The sequence below is a fragment of the Hordeum vulgare genome, chromosome 2H, assembly GCF_904849725.1.
Source record: "Hordeum vulgare subsp. vulgare chromosome 2H, MorexV3_pseudomolecules_assembly, whole genome shotgun sequence".
NCBI lineage: Eukaryota > Viridiplantae > Streptophyta > Magnoliopsida > Poales > Poaceae > Hordeum > Hordeum vulgare.
This window is the reverse complement of record NC_058519.1, coordinates 659,540,803-659,562,561: the sequence shown is the minus strand read 5'-3', so window position 1 is coordinate 659,562,561 and position 21,759 is coordinate 659,540,803. Positions and strand designations below refer to the sequence as shown.

General features: G+C 47.0%; 1 protein-coding gene and 1 pseudogene across 1 annotated transcript; both read right to left on the bottom strand.

The window, feature by feature from the left end:
- Positions 1 to 619: 619 nt before the first annotated feature.
- On the bottom strand, positions 620 to 2,300 carry LOC123431328 (anthocyanidin 3-O-glucosyltransferase-like). Its single transcript, XM_045115150.1, has 2 exons — positions 1,749 to 2,300; positions 620 to 1,628 (listed from the first exon to the last, which is right to left on the bottom strand). Exons 1-2 carry the CDS (start codon positions 2,188 to 2,190, stop codon positions 739 to 741), a joined length of 1,332 nt encoding a protein of 443 aa, XP_044971085.1. The 5' UTR covers positions 2,191 to 2,300; the 3' UTR covers positions 620 to 738.
- Positions 2,301 to 5,390: 3,090 nt separating this feature from the next.
- Positions 5,391 to 5,835, bottom strand: LOC123428959 (annotated as a pseudogene).
- Between the last annotated feature and the right edge of the window lie 15,924 nt (positions 5,836 to 21,759).

Sequence of the window (21,759 nt, the reverse complement as noted above, 5' to 3'; positions counted from 1 at the left end):
CGTGGGCGTGGAGCAATCCAAAGAGTGCGGCGGAGGGTTGAAAGAATGGTCCATTTCGTTGCCTTTTATCATGTCATTCGGCGTCCCAAAACGCATGTTAATCTTCATAAGGATGTCATCGAGAAATGGTGGGCATGAAATGGCCGATAAAGAGCATCATGATTTGTGCATTTGGTGTTGTATTGTTGAAGTTGTATTGAAAGATAAACTATTTGTTTGAGTTGTAATAAACTATCTGTTTGAGTTGTAATAAACTATTTGTTTCAGTTGTAACGAAATTGAACTAATTATGTTGATTTATTTTGTTTGTGTTTGATCTTTTTGGCTTGTGTTTTGAGCGTATATGTTGTCTGAACGATAGCACGCGCGCTGCATTTTAACGCGTCTGCTGAAGCTAGACGCGCACGCTGCATTTTACAACAATCGCTGGAGCCAGCGCCGCCCGTCGCGCCAAAACACGTGAAGGGCGCGTGGCAAACTCATTTTTAACGCGCCGCGCGCTGGGCGGGTGTTAGAGATGCTCTTACCACGACATCATACATTGGCCAGCGAGGGAGATCGACGAGGAGTACACCGTGAGTTGAGGGAATGTATGATGTGTTTTTGCAACTTCTTCTTCTTCTCCTTCTCCTTCTCCTTCTCCAATCAATCAATCAATCAAAGTAGGCTAAAAGTGTAGTACTCCACTCCACCATGCATATAGGAAGGATATGGTGACATGACCCGAGACTTGAGACATCACAGTTGTGGGCAGACAATCTTGACAAGCTTATCCAAGTTCTCCCTGCCGCCGCCGTGTGGCGCGAACGCATTGGCAGCTATACCCCGCACCTCTCTCATCCTGGCCCCATGATCACCAGCGAGCAGCGACGACACCGCCGCCGTCACGGCCCCGCGCGTCATGGGCTCCTCAAAGACCATGCCGAAGCACCAGACGTGCGCCACCAGCCGCGCGTTCATCCTCTGGTCGCTGAAGAAGGGACGGCACGCCATGGGCACGCCGCCGCACACGCCCTCCAGCACCGACGCCCACCCGGCGTGCGTCACGAAGGCGCCCACCGACGCGTGCCGCAGCACGGCCGCCTGTGGCGCCCACGGCACCACCTTCACCTTGGCGCGCTCAACGTCCAAGAACCCCGGCGGGAGGTGCGCCCAGTGCTCCTCCGGCAGTGACCAGAGGAACGGCGCGCCGGTCGCCTCCATCCCTGCCGCTAGCTCGCGCAGCTCCTCCGGCCCTCCTGCCACGGCGGTCACGACCGTGCCGAAGCTGGCGTACGCGACGGCGCGGGCGGGGTGGCGGTCCAGCCAGGCGAGGCATCCGTAGGGGTCGGTCGTGCCGTCGACGCCATCATCGCCGGGGACTGGGAGAAGGTGGAAGGGGCCGACGGCGAGGCACTCCGGGATCTCCGCGGCGAGAGCGGCCGTGACGTCCTCCGGGAGGAGACCCGGGAAGGTGTTCAAGATGACGGCAGTGGCGGCGCGGGGAAGGCGCTCGGCTATGCGACGGAACAAGGCGACGATTGGTGGCAAGTCCATGCTGCCGGAGAGCAAGCCGTCGGGGAGGTCCCGGACGCGGTAGCTGGCGAGGCCCGGGTGGGAGGTGAGCAGCTCATCACCTCGGCTCGCGGCTGCAAGTCAAGTTAGTACAGTAGAGTAAATTTTTCCAGCAATCACAATCAGCGAAGCTTCCTCCAAGTAACCTCCATGCATTAATTCATGATGATAGATCGTGTCATGTTCGTGTGTACCTTGGTCGCCGATGTCATCGCGCAGAGCTTCACCGCGGAGGTGCGCAAGGAGAGCGCTGGGACCGCCCGTCCAGACCGGAACCCATGGCGCCGCCGCCTCGGCGGCCATCCACGCGAACGCGTCCCCGACCACGCAGGTCACCCTGGCGCCGCCCGCGGAGGCGCAAGCCGTCTCCAGCGCCTCCCTGACGCTGCCAGCCTCAGCGGCCGCCAAGAAGAGGTTCAGACGCATCATAGGGTGCGGCGGCGTCGTCGTCACCTCCCCGGCGCCACCTGACAAACCGTCCGCGACCTCCACGAAGCGTAGGTTACCCTCGACCTCGAGCGCGTCCTGCTCCTGCCCCTGTAGCAGCTGCGCGAGGGAACCGGCGGTGGAGAGGAAGGGGAAGGTCGCCGCCGGCGCCGCCGCCGCTAGGGTGCGCGCTAGGCGGAACAGCTTCATCGCGTGGGAGGCGAAGGGAAAGGCGATCACCACAACGTGCGGCGGGCGCCGCCGTCATCGTCGTCTACTCTTAGTGCTCTGCCTGCCGTCGTCTGGTGTTTCCTCACTAATCTACGTACGTAGCAGCCCTTCCCATCCCATTATATAGCAGAAAAGAGTCTTGCAACGAAAAAAAAAACAGTTTTACTTGTATTTCACATCTAGATGTAAAATAACTACGTACTAGTATCTCACATCTAAATTGTCCACCACATGATCAAGGCTGAAATATTCGTGCAAACTAATGATTTGCTCCGTGTCCTTGTCAATTTTGTGTGCCAAGCTGTATCTGCCTTCTAGGGCTTGTTATCGCATGGTTTTTCTTTTAGCACTGTTCTCGCATGGTTGTCTCGTATAGTTGGGTCCTTTGTTTATATGGGCTGGCAGCATCGGGCATAGCTGTTCTTCGTTGTTGTTTTTTCATACGTTGGCCTTTTTCTGATGTTTGTACGTGGGTCACGAATCTTTACATTAATAATACTAATATAAATGCCCGTGCGTTGCACCGGGCTAGAAAAAAAAATTGAAAACCTATTTTTTTTGTCATTAAATATTAAATGTTAAATGTAAGACATCTATTTTTGGACGAAAGGAGTATTTTTTTAAGTTTTAAAATATAATGTAATGCTTACATAAAAATTGGATTACTTTTTTAATAACAATTGTCATTTTTATTGAATGGTAATAATGTTTTGTTTTTTGATGGGTAATAGCATTTTTTTTACAACATATTTTCAAAAATAAATTGAACAATATATATTTTAAATTATTTTTTGCTGCTCTGAGCATAGACACCAAGCCTCCGGACGAGACACAAAGCGCGTCCTCCGGAGCACTTTGCTCATCTTCTTCGAAAAAACGTTCTCCTCATCTTCTTCTCAAAGAAAAAAAAGTTGTCCTTATCTCTTCACTTTGTTCCCGTCATTCCCCTCATTTCAATGATGGCCACCCCCTCCCTTCCATTCCTTGTGGAGTTGAGCTCTCGATGTACCTCCAATGGTGGCCGCCCCTTGCCATTCATCCCTCCGCTGGCAATATTACATTTCATTTCTAATTATTTTTGCAATGTTCCTGGTATTTCTTACGAGAGAGCACTGTTTTAATGTTTTCTAAAATAAAAATTCAAGATTTTTTTCAAAAGGGAAACATTTTTGTTGTGATATATTATATTTTATTTGTAATTTTTTGCACTGTTTTTTGTGCTTATACATCCCGCACACACTCAAGGAGACAACAATCTGAAGCCCATATTTGTCAAAAAAACTGAATCAGTGCAGTGCTTGATGCGAATCTCGCGGAGGAACAAATTGCCGAAGACCAAGTGGATAACAATGTCGTCACGACTACGATGGCAAACGGTTCGGGCTTCCTGGATAAGTAGCTGGTGTTGATCCTATCCTACCGTTGCGCCTGCAGATCCGCCACGAGCGATGGCGGTTGCGCGTCCTAGGGGTGAAGAGAGACGCCTTGTTTGTGGACATCGACAAGGTAACGAAGGAATTTGAAGACGAGACCGAGGACATCACCAACTCCGCATTGGCCGCGCCGCCACCGCCGTTCCCACCTTGCCGCCACGACGATGCCAACACGTCCAAATCCACCGTTGGTGATGCAAAGTAGAGTAAAACATGGGAAGCCGCCGCCGCTTGGGTCCTAGGAAGGCCACCACCGACGTCTTTCCGGAACTCACAACCAGTGAGCTTGCGTGGAGCTTCACATAACCCACTACTCTTCATGTCCTGCTAAAGCTTCACTTCCGAGGCTCATGACCAGCCGGTGGGCTTTCTGTTGGACATGGGAACACATGTCATGGCCGGTGATCATTTAGACAAGGTTAGAATAGCCTAGTCCGCTGAAATCCGAAAACTGAATCGTTTTTTGACTTACGGGTGGCATTGGTGGGTAATTTTGACCAACTTTAGGGGCAACTTCGATGATGTACGGACAGAAGTTATCCGTGCTTTATTAGTAGGTAAAGATATATAGATGGAGCAGTTGGTACCTCATTTCGTTCGTTCATAATCGCACCTCGCTCGATTGATCCCTTCTACTCCATCGGTTTTTTCCATCCCACGCTCCGCACAGAAAAAAAACCGGTAAAAAAATAGACCCCCACAATCCCATCTCGATCCCATCTTCCCCTCCTCTCATCCCCGCGTGCCACTCAACGAGCTACTCGAAGGGGCGTTAGGGTGCAGGCCTGGCCGGAGGAGGTCGGGCCACAGCTGGGAGCCGAGTTAGGAAGCCCGTCCCCCGCGTCGCCCGCGTCTGGCGAGACGGGGGAAAACCAGCGCCGCCGCCACGCTCCCTCCTCCACCACCTCTCCAAGCTGCGCCGCTGCTAGAGGATCGGTCGGGGAATCCGCACCGCACCTAGGGAAGTGGCGACGGGGCGGACTCGTTCCCTTCCCCTGCGCCAGAGCCCTTCCCCCAACCCTCCATCAGGCCGGAGCCCTCCACCACCGCGCCCGCCCCCTCCAACGCCGCCTCCCTCGTCCCCGGCGTCGCAGAAGAGGAGCATCGGGAGCCGGACGGCGGCCACGGCCAGGCGCCGGAACGCACGAGCGCCGCACGCCGCGACGGAGCAAGGAGAAGGAAGCATGCGCAAAGAAGGATCTCAGCTCAGCTCTGCTCAGCCGTGGTCAGGGCGTCAGGCCGGGCACCACCATTCTCTGCCGCCCTCTCGCCACGCCACGCACGCGAAATGGATAACCACTGCCGCACACGCCGCCGACCTCGTGTGCTCCTCCTGCCCTCTGTCCCCAGCCTCGTCTGCTCAATCACCGATATGTAAGGACCGCGGGTTAGTTCGGATTAAATAAGGGGGGTTTTCATAAAAAGTGAAAAACGGTTCGACCCGACTTACAGAAGGACTGCGGGTTAATTACCTGAAACGACACGGACTTTTTTGCAAAAACGCCACGACACACGACAGAAGCGTTCCGTGCTTTATTATTATATTAGGGGAGAAACCACGGATCGCTTCTGCTACGTCGCTGGCGTTTTTGTAAAAAAGTTCTTCTGTTTTTGGCTATTCAACCCGCGGTCCTTTTGTGAGTTAAATAACGTTTCGTTTTTACGTGAACCCCCTCGCAATCACCCTCGTCCGTCCGTCCGTCCTAGTACCCCGTCCCGCATGCATCTTTGGTCTTGCTAAGAGACTCAGAGCCAGAGCGCGCCGGCGTCCTTGAGTATGGGCACGAGCTCGCCGGAGATGTGGACGGCCATGAGCCGGTCGAGGCCGCCGAGGAGCCGCCCGCCCACGAACACCGCGGGCAGAGCGACGACGGCCTCGTTCCCGGTGGCCGCGGCGGCGAGCTCGGCCTCGTCGGCGACCTCGTGCACGGCGGGGTTCACCCCGAGCCCCTGCAGCAGCCGCTTCACCACGTGGCTAAGGCAGCACCCGCGCCTCCCCACCACCAGCACCGGGCTCTCTGCCACTGCCCGCCTCACCGCCCCTCGCCGGCGCGCCCTCCTGGCCGCCCGCGCCCTCGGCCTCGGCCTGCTCGGACCGCCGCGGCCACGCCGGCAGCCGGCCCGCTCTGTACGGGATCGCTGCCCTGCTCTGTTGTAGAGAAAGCCACAAGCTTGTCGCCCGGAGCCCCATACACAGTCGTCATCCACCAGAGAGAGAGAGAGGCTCCACCACCACGTGCCAGGTCCTCCGTCACCGTTGTAGGCCGGGCCGAGGTAGGTGGGTTGCGGCTGGACGAGGCGCTTACCCTCGCAGTCAAAGCGACCCGCGAGTGGAGGAAGCGGCGTGGGATCAGCCGGACCTGGGGCCTGGTGGAGGTTGTGGACCTCTGGTGGCCGGTTCTGGAACACGAGGTGGATTGAGAAGAAGGGAGAGAGCATCGGGTGGATGGAGAAGAGGAATAATGGCGATGTGTTGTGGATAAGGGGCACGTAGTGGGCGGTGGGCAGGGGTGTTGGACCAGAAGCTGCTCGATAGTGGACACCGACGGAGCTATGTGTTAGCCTGAAATGTGCACGAGACCGTTTTGCTCTAGTTAGCACCTCCGTGTGAATGAATTAATACTGCATCGCGTCAGTGACATATATTGGTTTGTTTTTTCAACAACTTATTACAAATAATCCAATTTCTTTATAACGAGTGCAAAGAGTATGGTTCTCTTCCGTTGCAACATACGGGTTCTATTTATATACTCATTAGGATATTATGTTCATGAGGAATTGATTTGAATGCATATAATTTTATGATCCCGTTGCAACGCACGAGTCCTTGTGCTAGTACTAATAAAGAGGCTATCGCTTATGTGGAAAAAACTGCCACGGTGATTTTATAAAAAAACCTTGCTATTTATGACATTCAACCCGCAGTCCCTTCATAAGTGAATCTGAGAAAATGCTTCATGTTTTTAAAAAGCCCCCTACATTTGTAAGAATTTCAGTCCCGAGCCTCTGTTTCATCTTATCCAGACTCTGCAAACGCGGGGAGGTGAGGGACGGTACAGGAGGAGGGAGGCCTCCACCGGCGCCGTGCTCGGGCGGGAGGAGAGAGGCCGCCTCCATCTGGCCGTCGCGGGCGCCGTGCTAAGGCCGGGAGGAGGCAGGACGCCTCCATCTGGGCGGCGTTGGACGTCGTGCTTGCGCTGGAGGAGGAAGACGACCTCCATCTGTCCGCCATCGGACGCGGTGCTCGCGCGAGAGGAGGGAGGCCGCCTCCATCTGGACGCCGCCGGCGCCGTGCTCGGGCAGGAGGAGGGAGGCCGCTTCCATCTGGACGCCGGCGGCCGCGTCCACGTGGAGGAGCTGCCCTGTAGATTGGTTGCTCTCTCTTCTGGTTAACCTCTCTTCTGCTTGCCCAACTTTGAAGCCCCTCTAATCTGTCCGTTGTTGGGTCAATGCAAACTGTGAATAGAGAGATAGCCCGATGTCTATTCATCTCAGATGTTGATCTGGTCGGGGTTAGCATGGAGAAAGCGAGCTTGTGTTCAAGCCGGGCGGCCGCTGGCCGGCAGCAACCTGCAAGTGCTTTGTTTCAGGTGTAGTAGGGGAAGGAATTAGGCAGGAACAAAAAAGATCTAGCTGTGTGTATTGCCTCTCCTTGCCGGACGAGGCATGCTTAGTTTTCACGATATAGTGATCAAGCTTTTAATAAACCCTTGCATATATACTCCCTCCGTTTCTAAATATAAGTCTTTTAAGAGATTTCATTAGTGGACTACATACGGAACAAAATAAGTGAATGTACACTCTAAAGTATGTCTATATACATCCGTATGTAGTTTCGTAGTGAAACCTCTAAAGAGACTTATATTTAGGAACGGGGGAAGTAGATTTCAGTATTATTTCAGTACACGCTTCATCTTTCAGAAGTCTGTCCTGACTTTGTGATGTCTATCAACCTGTCCAGCATAAAGTCATTCCGCCTATTAATCAATTCAAAGAATTAGAATGGTCATACTTATGATTGACATCTAATGGACATTGTTCCCGTACTATGCTTATACTCCTATGCATAGCATGGACAATCCTGCATATGTAGTAATGTGTTATTTATAAAATCTTGCTTTTTGTAAAATTCAAATATCTGTACAATTTTCTATGGGTGAACTTTGCCATCTGGTTTCAAATATTATTATACCTCAGAGATTTTTAGAACTGTCACCACGTAGCACTACTTTACCATGGCTGCAATCATTAGTATTGTAATTCTTCTATTATCAAAAAAAGGAGGACAATCTTTTCCAACGAGCAACTGAGTTTTTACCTTTGCTTAACCTGCAAATCACTTTTATATGGGGAGTAACAAAGTTAGCTTCTCTGTCTCCAAAGGCAAATGCCGATGATTTCAGAATCTGGGGCCATGGCCAATCTATAAAGCAGAGCAGTGATTCCTACCACTCCAGGGGTCTTGCGAAGGTATGTCTACTTATGTCCTGAAAAGAAACTACGAAAAAAGGATATCACTCCTTTAGTTTTCGGGTGGAGATTAGATTTGTTTTGTTCCCAGCTAAAAAATTGAGGTTGTGCATATACATGGTTAGCAATTTTTTCATACATAAAATTATCATTTATGTCCTTATCTTTTTAAAGCAGGGCATATGTTACCTAATAAATTAACCACATATAATCAAGTTTACCTTTTGTGTTGTACAAGCATGGGCATATATTAGCTAATAAATTAAGCCTCATATAAAATTCATTACTTAGGTTTTAAATAGTAATATAGAAGGTCATGTAGCATACTTTTTGTAATTGTTCAAATGACTGACATGAGGTTAGCAAGAATATTTATGATGACCGAGATGTGCACCTTTCCATAGGGGTTATCGTTGTTTGCTGGTTAGAGGCATGTGGTATTTTTTTCTTCTCCCGTTGCAACGCACGGGCAATTTTCCTATTTACTTCAATTCGCCATTCCCTTTTGTTCAGTATAGTGATTGTTTAGACAATATGTGATGGACTCGGATTTGTTGTGGCTTGTCTTGTACTCTAAGAATATAATGTATTCCTATATGTAAATACAAATAGTTACGTGCATATTGATTCATCACACGGGAGGCAGAATGAGTTATTCTCTTAAATACATTTTATTTTATATACAAATAGTTACATGCATATTGATTTATTATGTCAAAATTAGAATAAGAAAACAAAAATATAAGTCATAAGACGAAAAAATGCATTTTATGTATATTTTACATTATGTTTTTACGTTCGTAACTTTACGTAGCGTAAAATATTTTTTATAGCAATTTAATATTTTCTTACGTTTTCTTTTTAGGTATGAAGTAAAAACAAATATTAAAGGACGTAAAAATACGATGCATTGATGGTAAAATAGAGGGGTGAAGAATAACTATTCCTCACTCGGGATGATGAATAGCGCGAACTACGTAAAATTTATTCTTCAACCGAAATAATCTTACGATCTATTTACAAACAAATTAAATTTTAAATACAAATATTTACATTTATATTGAATCACTACGTAAAATTTGACAAAAGAAAAACAAAAATATAGGTCATAATACAAAAAAATTTGAACTTTTTGTATTTTTTACACTATTTTTGTATGTTCGTAATTTTATGTGATATAAAATATTTTATATTGGTTATATTTTTTTACAGTCTCGTTTTACGTATAAAATAAGACACCTACTAATAAAGGAAATAGATATTCTTAGTCCGTCATGTTATTTATAAAAAAAACCCTGATTCTTTTAACATTAAACCCGTAGTATATATATCAAATGTTTTTTAAAATATTCATATCTTCTAAACCGTAATTTCAAATTTAACATATTATACATGAAATTTGATTAGAAAAATATGTAGAATTTACATATGATGTTATTTTACTGTTAAACATTTAATAAAAATACTATCTAGAATGCAATCTTAATAAATAAGTCATTATTCGTCTTTCTTTCATACCGTTACTCATTCGGATTGGAGATGAACACATCAACAAAATCAGGATTGGAGATGAAACTGAAGGTCACTTGCCTGATTCTTTGTACGTATAAAATCTACATACAAGCCGTGTTAAAGTAGAAGACTTGTGAAATTTTAAACTGCACTTTTGTAGGATAAGAACATCTTTATTTGTGTCGTAACTACAAATTCTCAGATTATAGATTATTTTTTATAAATAATTAAGAGCGTGTGGTATCTTTTTTCTTCCGTTGCAACGCACGGGTTCTTTTGCTAGTAGAATATAAGGCACGGACGAAGCCAACATGCAAGCATAGGAGGGGCAAGTTTGTTCATGGAGGGGGCAAAGTTCATATAAAATGAATTTTTTTTAGTTACAACAACCACTGACATAATAGAAAAATCAATTTGTTAGGGGGGTCTAGCCCCCCTCGCCCCCCTAGAATCGTCCGTGAAGGCACGGTATGCATTGTCTTCAAGTTTTCTCATCGTGTTTCTCACTCGGCGACAAGATGAGCCGCCTGCCTAACCGTTTGATTAAGCACACACAGGCTATTCGATCAAATCGAATGCATCTATGGTCCTCCTCCTTTCTATCACGTCAACCAAGCTGCAAAAAACAAACAACTGCAGAACCGGGACCACTCCCCTCCGATGAAACTCCATTGTAACCCCCAGCGGCGAGACAGAGCAGCAACGAAGTACCACGGCACCAGCAAAGCTCCATTGCAGCACCATCGGCGCTCCAATGCAGCAACGGCGAAGCTCCATTGCAGCCTAACAATCCACGACGATGCGCTGACGAGGTTCCACTGCAGCACCAACGCGGCTCCATTGCAGCCCCGAGGTGACGCTTCATTGCAGCCCCTGCGGCGCGGCAAAGAGCTCCAACGCCGACGAAGCTCACTGCAGCACCGACAAGACCTCTCAATTGCAGCGTCCACGCCGCAGAGCTTGATGCAGTCGAAGCACCATGATCCTTCTGGATTTGCAGCAGCTTCATTCCGCGTGGTCGTCGGGGCCTTGCAGCGCTGAGCATGTTGGAACTTGGATCACGGGGCATCACCGGTGACCATCGCCCACCCCATGAAGCAACTCGTGTGGGCTAGCAGCAGCCGAGCCCCCATCTCGCAAAGCTCGCGGCCAGCACAAGCGAGCGGCGACGTCGCCTCTACCGGCAGCATCGAGGACGCAACAAACAGGAAGGGGCGGCGCCCTCCGCTAGCAACAATCCGACTGCTGTGGTAAGGATGCAGCCGAGCAGGCACCCGTCGCCCTCGAGATTGAAGCAACGTAACTACGGTGGCAGGGGATGATGCATCAACGGTGCTCGGCGGCGTAGCCCTCCCGACTTGTAACATGGAGATTTGTGGCAATGTGCCTAGCTCCTGTCAAACGCGCGGACTGTATCTAGTAATGAGGAAGAGAGATGGAGAAGAAAGGGAAAAGTGAAAAGATAAGGCAGTACTAGGAGCGGTGTACCAGGCCCACGAGCCACGCGACATGCTCTCAATGAGGCTTAAATGACGGTGTGATCTGTCGGATGATTTTAAACGTTTTCCTTCTCACTCTCCTTCTTTTGGTCGATTATGAAGAGTCGGCGGAGCAACGGCGAGCACTTGAAGGGATTTTTCTATTTCTAAATAGCTACCATTCACTACTTATTTTTTCTAAACATACAACTATGCCATATAAACAAGTTATGCTTGTAAGTCATAAATTACATTGTTTTTTATTACTCTATGCATGCAAACACCATATTATAATTCATGCATGTTACTTATAAATTATTTTTTGCATTAGATTTTGTATTGCCACTATATGTGTTGGTCGCTTGCATCATTCATATGTAGTTAACATTCACATATTTGTTAGAAATGATAATCTTTTAATTACCATCATTTTTTTCTCTTTCCATACATTTTTTTTCATTTTAAAGATTACATTCCCTTTGCATTAGTTATAGATTTTTTTAGCAACTTTCATGCATTTTTTAGCAAGTTTCCCACAGCAATCGTACCGGGGCATCATCTAGTTCTATATATGTTCCATGTCTAGTTTTGATGCACGTAAACTTGCTTGAATTCATTTGTATATTTAATTTTGACATACTCCATTTCAACCTAATTGCGTGTGCATCTTTATTACTCAACTTGTCCGCATGTGGATCTTTATTACATGTCCATTCTAGACACACAATTTATCCGAACCTAACTACTTCTATGTCCACCCGCTGTGCACAAATCTTTTTATTTGTTTTCCTCATTTTTTTCTAATTGGTGCACAAATTTTATGAGCACCTTTTCAAGTTTGTGAACATTTTTTTGTTTCACGACTATTTGTTAAATCTGTGAACATATTTTTCCTTTTGATAATATTTTATTTTGGCCCTTCCTTTGCTAAATCTCACCTAGATGAGATTTAGCGATGTTTTATCTAAGTTCCTATCCATTAGATTTGTTGTTGTAAATCTCATGCGGACGTTTGATTGTTGGTTGTTTTTGTCGCGCGAGGACCCCCCTCGTGCGTTGCTTGCATTTCGCGCTCACACGTTTGTTTGTTTGTTTGGGTCATTTTTGGAGACATCTTTGTTTGTCTTCTTCCGGGGATCTTGCTGTTTTAATTTTCACTCTTGATCTCATGTTGCCGGCCGATGTATTCTTGTGTCACATTGTTTTAATTGTTCACTTGTCACATATGTTGCTTGTCGTTGTCTATGTCTATTTCCTTCCACGTTCACTGACGAGAGACAACCTCCGTGGTATAGATATTCTTTGGCTTGTGCTCGATAGGTAGCTAGGCTCGATAATTTTTGTCCTCGGTGCATGTCCATCCTCAATACACAATTCAAGGGTTCGGTCTTTTTTGTCCTAGCTGCAGCTCAATACGTGGCATGCAATTTTTTTTGTCTCATTTGCAAGTCCATCCTCGATACACAATTAGCCAGACCCATTTTTGTTGAAATTATGCCCTAGAGGCAATAATAAATATAGTTATTATTATAATTCCTGTATCAAGATAATTGTTTATTATCCATGCTATAATTGTATTGAATGAAGACTCATTTACATGTGTGGATACATAGACAAAACACTGTCCCTAGCAAGCCTCTAGTTGACTAGCCAGTTGATTAAAGATAGTCAGTGTCTTCTGATTATGAACAAGGTGTTGTTGCTTGATAACTGGATCACGTCATTAGGAGAATCACGTGATGTACTAGACCCAAACTAATAGACGTAGCATGTTGATCGTGTCATTTTGTTGCTACTATTTTCTGCGTGTCAAGTATTTGTTCCTATGACCATGAGATCATATAACTCACTAACACCGGAGGAATACTTTGTGTGTATCAAACGTCGCAACGTAACTGGGTGACTATAAAGATGCTCTACAGGTATCTCCGAAGGTGTTCGTTGAGTTAGTATGGATCAAGACTGGGATTTGTCACTCCGTGTGACGAAGAGGTATCTCGGGGCCCACTCGGTAATACAACATCACACACAAGCCTTGCAAGCAATGTGACTTAGTGTAAGTTGCGGGATCTTGTATTACGAAACGAGTAAAGAGACTTGCCGGTAAACGAGATTGAAATAGGTATGCGGATACTGACGATCGAATCTCGGGCAAGTAACATACCGAAGGACAAAGGGAATGACATACGGGATTATATGAATCCTTGGCACTGAGGTTCAAACGATAAGATCTTCGTAGAATATGTAGGATCCAATATGGGCATCCAGGTCCCGCTATTGGATATTGACCGAGGAGTCTCTCGGGTCATGTCTACATAGTTCTCGAACCCGCAGGGTCTGCACACTTAAGGTTCGACGTTGTTTTATGCGTATTTGAGTTATATGGTTGGTTACCGAATGTTGTTCGGAGTCCCAGATGAGATCACGGACGTCACGAGGATTTCCGGAATGGTCCGGAAACGAAGATTGATATATAGGATGACCTCATTTGATTACCGGAAGGTTTTCGGAGTTGCCGGGAATGTACCGGGAATGACGAATGGGTTCCGGGAGTTCATCGGGAGGGGGCAACCCACCCCGGGGAAGCCCATAGGCCTTGCGGGTGGTGCACCAGCCCTTAGTGGGCTGGTGGGACAGCCCAAAAGGTCCCTATGCGCATTGGAGGAAAAATCAAAGAGAAAAAGAAAAAAAAGGAGGAGGTGGGAAAGGAAAGAAGGACTCCTCCCACCAAACCAAGTAGGACTCGGTTTGGGGGGGGAGACCTTCCCCCTTGGCTCGGCCGACCCCCTTGGGTCTCCTTGAGCCCCAAGGCAAGGCCCCCCCTCTCCCACCTATATATACGGAGGTTTTAAGGCTGATTTGAGACGAGTTTTCCACGGCAGCCCGACCACATACCTCCACGGTTTTTCCTCTAGATCGCGTTTCTGCGGAGCTCGGGCGGAGCCCTGCTGAGACAAGATCATCACCAACCTCCGGAGCGCCGTCACGCTGCCGGAGAACTCTTCTACCTCTCCGTCTCTCTTGCTGGATCAAGAAGGCCGAGATCATCGTCGAGCTGTACGTGTGCTGAACGCGGAGGTGCCGTCCGTTCGGCACTAGATCGTGGGACTGATTGCAGGATAGTTCGCGGGGCGGATCGAGGGACGTGAGGACGTTCCACTACATCAACCGCGTTCATTAACGCTTCTGCTGTACGGTCTACAAGGGTACGTAGATCACACATCCCCTCTCGTAGATGGACATCACCATGATAGGTCTTCGTGCGCGTAGGAAATTTTTTGTTTCCCATGCGACGTTCCCCAACAGTGGCATCATGAGCTAGGTTCATGCGTAGATGTCTTCTCGAGTAGAACACAAAAGGTTTTGTGGGCGATGATGTGCGTTTTGCTGCCCTCCTTAGTCTTTCCTTGATTCCGCGGTATTGTTGGATTGAAGCGGCTTGGACCGACATTACTCGTACGCTTACGAGAGACTGGTTTCATCGCTACGAGTAACCCCGTTGCTCAAAGATGACTGGCAAGTGTCAGTTTCTTCAACTTTAGTTGAATCGGATTTGACCGAGGAGGTCCTTGGATGAGGTTAAATAGCAACTCATATATCTCCGTTGTGGTGTTTACGTAAGTAAGATGCGATCCTACTAGATACCCATGGTCACCACGTAAAACATGCAACAACAAAATTAGAGGACGTCTAACTTGTTTTTGCAGGGTATGCTTGTGATGTGATATGGCCAACGATGTGATGTGATATATTGGATGTATGAGATGATCATGTTGTAACAGATAATATCGACTTGCACGTCGATGGTACGGCAACCGGCAGGAGCCATAGGGTTGTCTTTATACTAACGTTTGTGCTTGCGGATGTGTTTACTATTTTGCTAGGATGTAGCTTTAGTAGTAATAGCATGAGTAGCACGACAACCCCGATGGCGACACGTTGATGGAGATCATGGTGTGGCGCCGGTGACAAGAAGATCGTGCCGGTGCTTTGGTGATGGAGATCAAGGAGCACGTGATGATGGCCATATCATGTCACTTATGAATTGCATGTGATGTTAATCCTTTTATGCACCTTATTTTGCTTAGAACAACGGTAGCATTATGAGGTGATCTCTCACTAAAATTTCAAGACGAAATTGTGTTCTCCCCGACTGTGCACCGTTGCTACAGTTCGTCGTTTCGAGACACCACGTGATGATCGGGTGTGATAGACTCAACGTTCACATACAACGGGTGCAAAACAGTTGCGCACGCGGAACACTCGGGTTAAGCTTGACGAGCCTAGCATGTGCAGACATGGCCTCGGAACACATGAGACCGAAAGGTCGATCATGAATCATATAGATGATATGATTAGCATAGGGATGCTTACCACTGAAACTATGCTCAACTCACGTGATGATCGGACTTGAGCTAGTGTAGGTGGATCATGAACCACTCAAATGACTAGAGAGATGTACTTTTTGAGTGGGAGTTTAATGAATAATTTGATTAAGTTAAACTCTAATTATCTTGAACATAGTCTAAGTCCACTTTGAATATATTTGTGTTGTAGATCATGGCTCACGCGACAGTCACCCTGAATTTTAATACGTTCCTAGAGAAAGCTAAGTTGAAAGATGATGGAAGCAACTTTGTAGACTGGGCTCGTAATCTCAAGCTAATCTTACAAGCTGGGAAGAAGGATTATGTCCTTAATGCTGCGCTAGGAGATGAACCACCCGCTACGGCTGATCAGGATGTTAAGAACGCTTGGTTAGCACGTAAGGAGGACTACTCAGTAGTTCAATGTGCAGTCTTGTATGGCTTAGAACCGGGACTTCAACGTCGCTTTGAGCGTCATGAAGCATTTGAGATGTTCCAGGAGTTGAAGTTTATCTTTCAGAAGAACGCCCGGATCGAGAGGTATGAGACCTCCGATAAATTCTATGCTTGCAAGATGGAGGAGAACTCGTCTGTCAGTGAACATGTGCTCAAAATGTCTGGGTACTCAAACCGTCTAGCTGAGCTGGGGATTGAACTCCCGCAAGAGGCTATCACTGACAGAATCCTTCAATCACTGCCGCCAAGCTATAAAGGCTTTGTGTTGAACTACAACATGCAAGGGATGAACAAGTCACCCGGCGAGTTGTTTGCGATGCTGAAAGTCGCAGAGTCTGAACTCCGTAAAGAGCATCAAGTGTTGATGGTGAATAAGACCACTAGTTTCAAGAGAAACGGCAAAGGCAAGAAGGGTAATTCAAAGAAGAGCGGCAAGCCTGTTGCCAATCCGACGAAGAAACCCAAAGCTGGACCTAAGCCTGAAACAGAGTGTTACTATTGCAAGGGTATGGGTCACTGCAAGCGCAATTGCCCCAAGTATCTGGCAGATAAGAAAGGCGGCCAAAAAAAAATCAGGTATATTTGATATACATGTTATTGATGTGTACTTAACCGGCTCTCGTAGTAGTGCCTAGGTATTCGATACCGGTTCTGTTGCTCATATTTGCAACTCGAAACAGGAACTGCGGAATAGACGAAGGCTGGCGAAAGATGAAGTGACGATGCGCGTAGGAAATGGTTCCAAGGTTGATGCAATCGCCGTCGGCACAGTTTCACTTCAGTTACCATCAGGATTAGTTATGAACTTGAATCATTGTTATTTAGTGCCTGCGTTGAGCATGAACATTATATCTGGATCTTGTTTATTGCGAGACGGTTACTCTTTTAAGTCAGAGAATAATGGTTGTTCTATTTCTATGAGTAACATCTTTTATGATCATGCACCCAATGTGAGAGGATTGTTCATATTGAATCTTGATAGCGATACACACATACATAATATTGAGACCAAAAGAGTTAGAGTTAACAATGATAGCGCCGTATTTTTGTCGCACTGCCGCTTAGGTCATATTGGTGTAAAGCGCATGAAGAAACTCCATGCCGATGGACTTTTGGAGTTACTTGACTTTGATTCACTTGACACGTGCGAACCATGCCTCATGGGCAAGATGACTAAAACTCCGTTCTCCGGAACAATGGAGCGTGCAAGTGACTTGTTGGAAATCATACATACCGATGTGTGTGCTCCGATGAGCGTAGAGGCACGCGGCGGATATCGTTATTTTCTCACCTTCACTGACGATTTGAGTAGATATGGTTATGTCTATTTAATGAAGCACAAGTCTGAAACATTTGAAAAGTTCAAGCAATTTTAGAGTGAAGTTGAAAATCATCGTAACAAGAAGATCAAGTTCCTACGGTCTGATCGTGGGGGTGAATATCTAAGTTTCGAGTTTGGTGCTCACTTAAGACAATGTGGAATTGTTTCACAGTTGACACCGCCTGGAACACCACAGCGTAATGGTGTGTCCGAACGTCGTAATCGTACTTTATTAGGGATGGTGCGATCTATGATGTCTCTTACCGATTTGCCGTTATCGTTTTGGGGTTATGCATTAGAAACAGCTGCATTCACTTTAAATAGGGCACCATCAAAATCCGTTGAGACGACACCATACGAACTGTGGTATGGCAAAAGGCCAAAGTTGTCGTTTCTTAAAGTTTGGGGATGTGATGCTTATGTCAAAAAGCTTCAGCCTGAAAAGCTGGAACCCAAAGCGGAAAGGTGCGTCTTCATAGGTTACCCAAAAGAGACAGTTGGGTACACCTTCTATCTCAAATCCGAGGACAAAGTGTTTGTTGATAGAAACGGAGCTTTTCTCGAGAAGGAGTTTCTCTCAAGAGAAATGAGTGGGAGGAAGATAGAACTTGACGAGGTTGTCGAACCTCTCATCCCTCTGGATGGTGGCGCAGGGCAAGGGGAAACCTCTGTCGTTGCGACGCCGGTTGAGGAGGAAGTTAATGATAATGATCATGAAACTCCAGTTCAAGTTTCTGTCGAACCACGCAGGTCGACGAGACCACGTGCTGCTCCAGAGTGGTACGGTAATCCCGTCTTATCAATCATGTTGTTGGACAACAATGAACCTGCAAATTATGAAGAAGCAATGGTGGGCCCAGATTCCAACAAATGGCTAGAAGCCATGAAGTCCGAGATAGGATCCATGTATGAGAATAAAGTGTGGACTTTGGAGATACTGCTTGAGGGCCGCAAGGCTATTCAGAACAAATGGATCTTTAAGAGGAAGACGGATGCTGACGGCAATGTGACCGTTTATAAAGCTCGACTTGTGGCAAAGGGTTTTTCACAAGTTCAAGGAGTTGACTATGATGAGACATTCTCACCCGTAGCGATGCTTAAGTCCGTCAGAATCATGTTAGCAATAGCTGCATTTTTCGATTATGAAATCTGGCAGATGGATGTCAAAACGGCGTTCCTTGACGGTTTCCTTAAGGAAGAATTGTATATGATGCAACCCGAAGGTTTTGTCGATCCTAAGAATGCTAACAAGGTGTGCAAGCTCCAGCGATCCATTTATGGACTGGTGCAAGCATCTCAGAGTTGGAACAAACGCTTTGATGAGGTGATCAAAGCATTTGGATTTATACAAGTGGTTGGAGAATCTTGTATTTACAAGAAAGTGAGTGGGAGCTCTGTGGCGTTTCTAATATTATATGTGGATGACATATTGCTGATTGGAAACAACGTAGAGTTTTTGGAGAGCATAAAGGATTACTTGAATAAAGGTTTCTCTATGAAGGACCTAGGAGAAGCTGCTTACATTCTGGGCATTAAGATCTACAGGGATAGATCAAAACGCCTGATAGGACTTTCACAAAGCACATACCTTGATAAAGTTTTGAAGAGGTTCAAAATGGAACAGTCCAAGAAGGGGTTCTTGCCAGTTTTACAAGGTACGATATTGAGTAAGACTCAGTGCCCAGTAACTGATGAGGATAGAGAGCATATGCGCTCCGTCCCCTATGCTTCAGCCATAGGCTCTATCATGTATGCAATGTTGTGCACTAGACCGGACGTTAGCCTGGCCATAAGTATGGCAGGTAGGTTCCAGAGTAATCCAGGAGTGGATCACTGGACGGCGGTCAAGAATATCCTGAAGTACCTGAAAAGGACTAAGGAGATGTTTCTCGTGTATGGAGGTCACGAAGAGCTCGCCGTAAAAGGTTACGTCGATGCAAGCTTTGACACAGATCCGGACGACTCTAAGTCGCAAACCGGATACGTATTTATTCTTAATGGGGGTGCGGTAAGCTGGTGCAGTTCCAAGCAAAGCGTCGTAGCAGATTCTACATGTGAAGCGGAATACATGGCTGCCTCGGAGGCGGCTAAGGAGGGTGTCTGGATGAAGCAGTTCATGACGGATCTTGTAGTGGTGCCAAGCGCACTGAATCCAATAACCTTGTTCTGTGACAACACGGGTGCCATTGCCTTAGCAGAGGAACCACGGTTTCACAAGAAGTCCAGACACATCAAACGACACTTCAACCTCATCCGCGACTACGTCGAAGGGGAGGACGCAAATATATGCAAAGTGCACACGGATCTGAATGTAGCAGACCCGCTCACTAAACCTCTTCCACGGCCAAAGCATGATCAACACCAGAACTATATGGGTGTTAGATTTATTACAATGTAATTCGCATGATGATGTGAGGGCTAGATTATTGACTCTAGTGCAAGTGGGAGACTGTTGGAATTATGCCCTAGAGGCAATAATAAATATAGTTATTATTATAATTCCTGTATCAAGATAATAGTTTATTATCCATGCTATAATTGTATTGAATGAAGACTCATTTACATGTGTGGATGCATAGACAAAACATTGTCCCTAGCAAGCCTCTAGTTGGCTAGCCAGTTGATCAAAGATAGTCAGTGTCTTCTGATTATGAACAAGGTGTTGTTGCTTGATAACTGGATCATGTCATTAGGAGAATCACGTGATGTACTAGACCCAAACTAATAGACGTAGCATGTTGATCGTGTCATTTTGTTGCTACTGTTTTCTGCGTGTCAAGTATTTGTTCCTATGACCATGAGATCATATAACTCACTAACACCGGAGGAATACTTTGTGTGTATCAAACGTCGCAACGTAACTGGGTGACTATAAAGATGCTCTATAGGTATCTCCGAAGGTGTTCGTTGAGTTAGTATGGATCAAGACTGGGATTTGTCACTCCGTGTGACGAAGAGGTATCTCGGGGCCCACTCGGTAATACAACATCACACACAAGCCTTGCAAACAATGTGACTTAGTGTAAGTTGCGGGATCTTGTATTACGAAACGAGTAAAGAGACTTGCCGGTAAACGAGATTGAAATAGGTATGCGGATACTGACGATCGAATCTCGGGCAAGTAACATACCGAAGGACAAAGGGAATGACATACGGGATTATATGAATCCTTGGCACTGAGGTTCAAACGATAAGATCTTCGTAGAATATGTAGGATCCAATATGGGCATCCAGATCCCGCTATTGGATATTGACCGAGGAGTCTCTCGGGTCATGTCTACATAGTTCTCGAACCCGCAGGGTCTGCACACTTAAGGTTCGACGTTGTTTTATGCGTATTTGAGTTATATGGTTGTTTACCGAATGTTGTTCGGAGTCCCAGATGAGATCACGGACGTCACGAGGATTTCCGGAATGGTCCGGAAACGAAGATTGATATATAGGATGACCTCATTTGATTACCGGAAGGTTTTCGGAGTTGCCGGGAATGTACCGGGAATGACGAATGGGTTCCGGGAGTTCATCGGGAGGGGGCAACCCACCCCGGGGAAGCCCATAGGCCTTGAGGGTGGTGCACCAGCCCTTAGTGGGCTGGTGGGACAGCCCAAAAGGTCCCTATGCGCATTGGAGGAAAAATCAAAGAGAAAAAGAAAAAAAAGGAGGAGGTGGGAAAGGAAAGAAGGACTCCTCCCACCAAACCAAGTAGGACTCGGTTTGGGGGGGGAGACCTTCCCCCTTGGCTCGGCCGACCCCCTTGGGTCTCCTTGAGCCCCAAGGCAAGGCCCCCCCTCTCCCACCTATATATACGGAGGTTTTAAGGCTGATTTGAGACGACTTTTCCACGGCAGCCCGACCACATACCTCCACGGTTTTTCCTCTAGATCGCGTTTCTGCGGAGCTCGGGCGGAGCCCTGCTGAGACAAGATCATCACCAACCTCCGGAGCGCCGTCACGCTGCCGGAGAACTCTTCTACCTCTCCGTCTCTCTTGCTGGATCAAGAAGGCCGAGATCATCGTCGAGCTGTACGTGTGCTGAACGCGGAGGTGCCGTCCGTTCGGCACTAGATCGTGGGATTGATCGCGGGATAGTTCGCGGGGTGGATCGAGGGACGTGAGGACGTTCCACTACATCAACCGCGTTCACTAACGCTTCTGCTGTACGGTCTACAAGGGTACGTAGATCACACATCCCCTCTCGTAGATGGACATCACCATGATAGGTCTTCGTGCGCGTAGGACATTTTTTGTTTCCCATGCGACGTTCACCAACATTTTTTTCTCCCACTTGAAAGTTCACCCTCGACATGCAATTGGGCCCACCCTTTTTTCCCACTTGAAACTCGACCTCACATGCAATTGGGTGTTGACCCTTTTTTGTCCTATCTGGAACTCCACCTTACGTGCAATTGGGTGTTGACCCTTTTTTGTCCAAGTTGTAAGTCCATCCACATTACACAACTAGGCTCTATCCATTTGTTTTTCCAATTCTATGTCCACCCTCCACACGCAAC

Excerpts from the sequence above, each read along its gene's own strand:
- LOC123431328 (XM_045115150.1), bottom strand. The coding sequence starts at position 2,190 with ATGAAGCTGTTCCGCCTAGCGCGCACCCTAGCGGCGGCGGCGCCGGCG. Across the intron at positions 1,629-1,748 it reads CGATGACATCGGCGACCAAG|CCGCGAGCCGAGGTGATGAG; the intron begins GTACACACGAAC and ends CTTGACTTGCAG.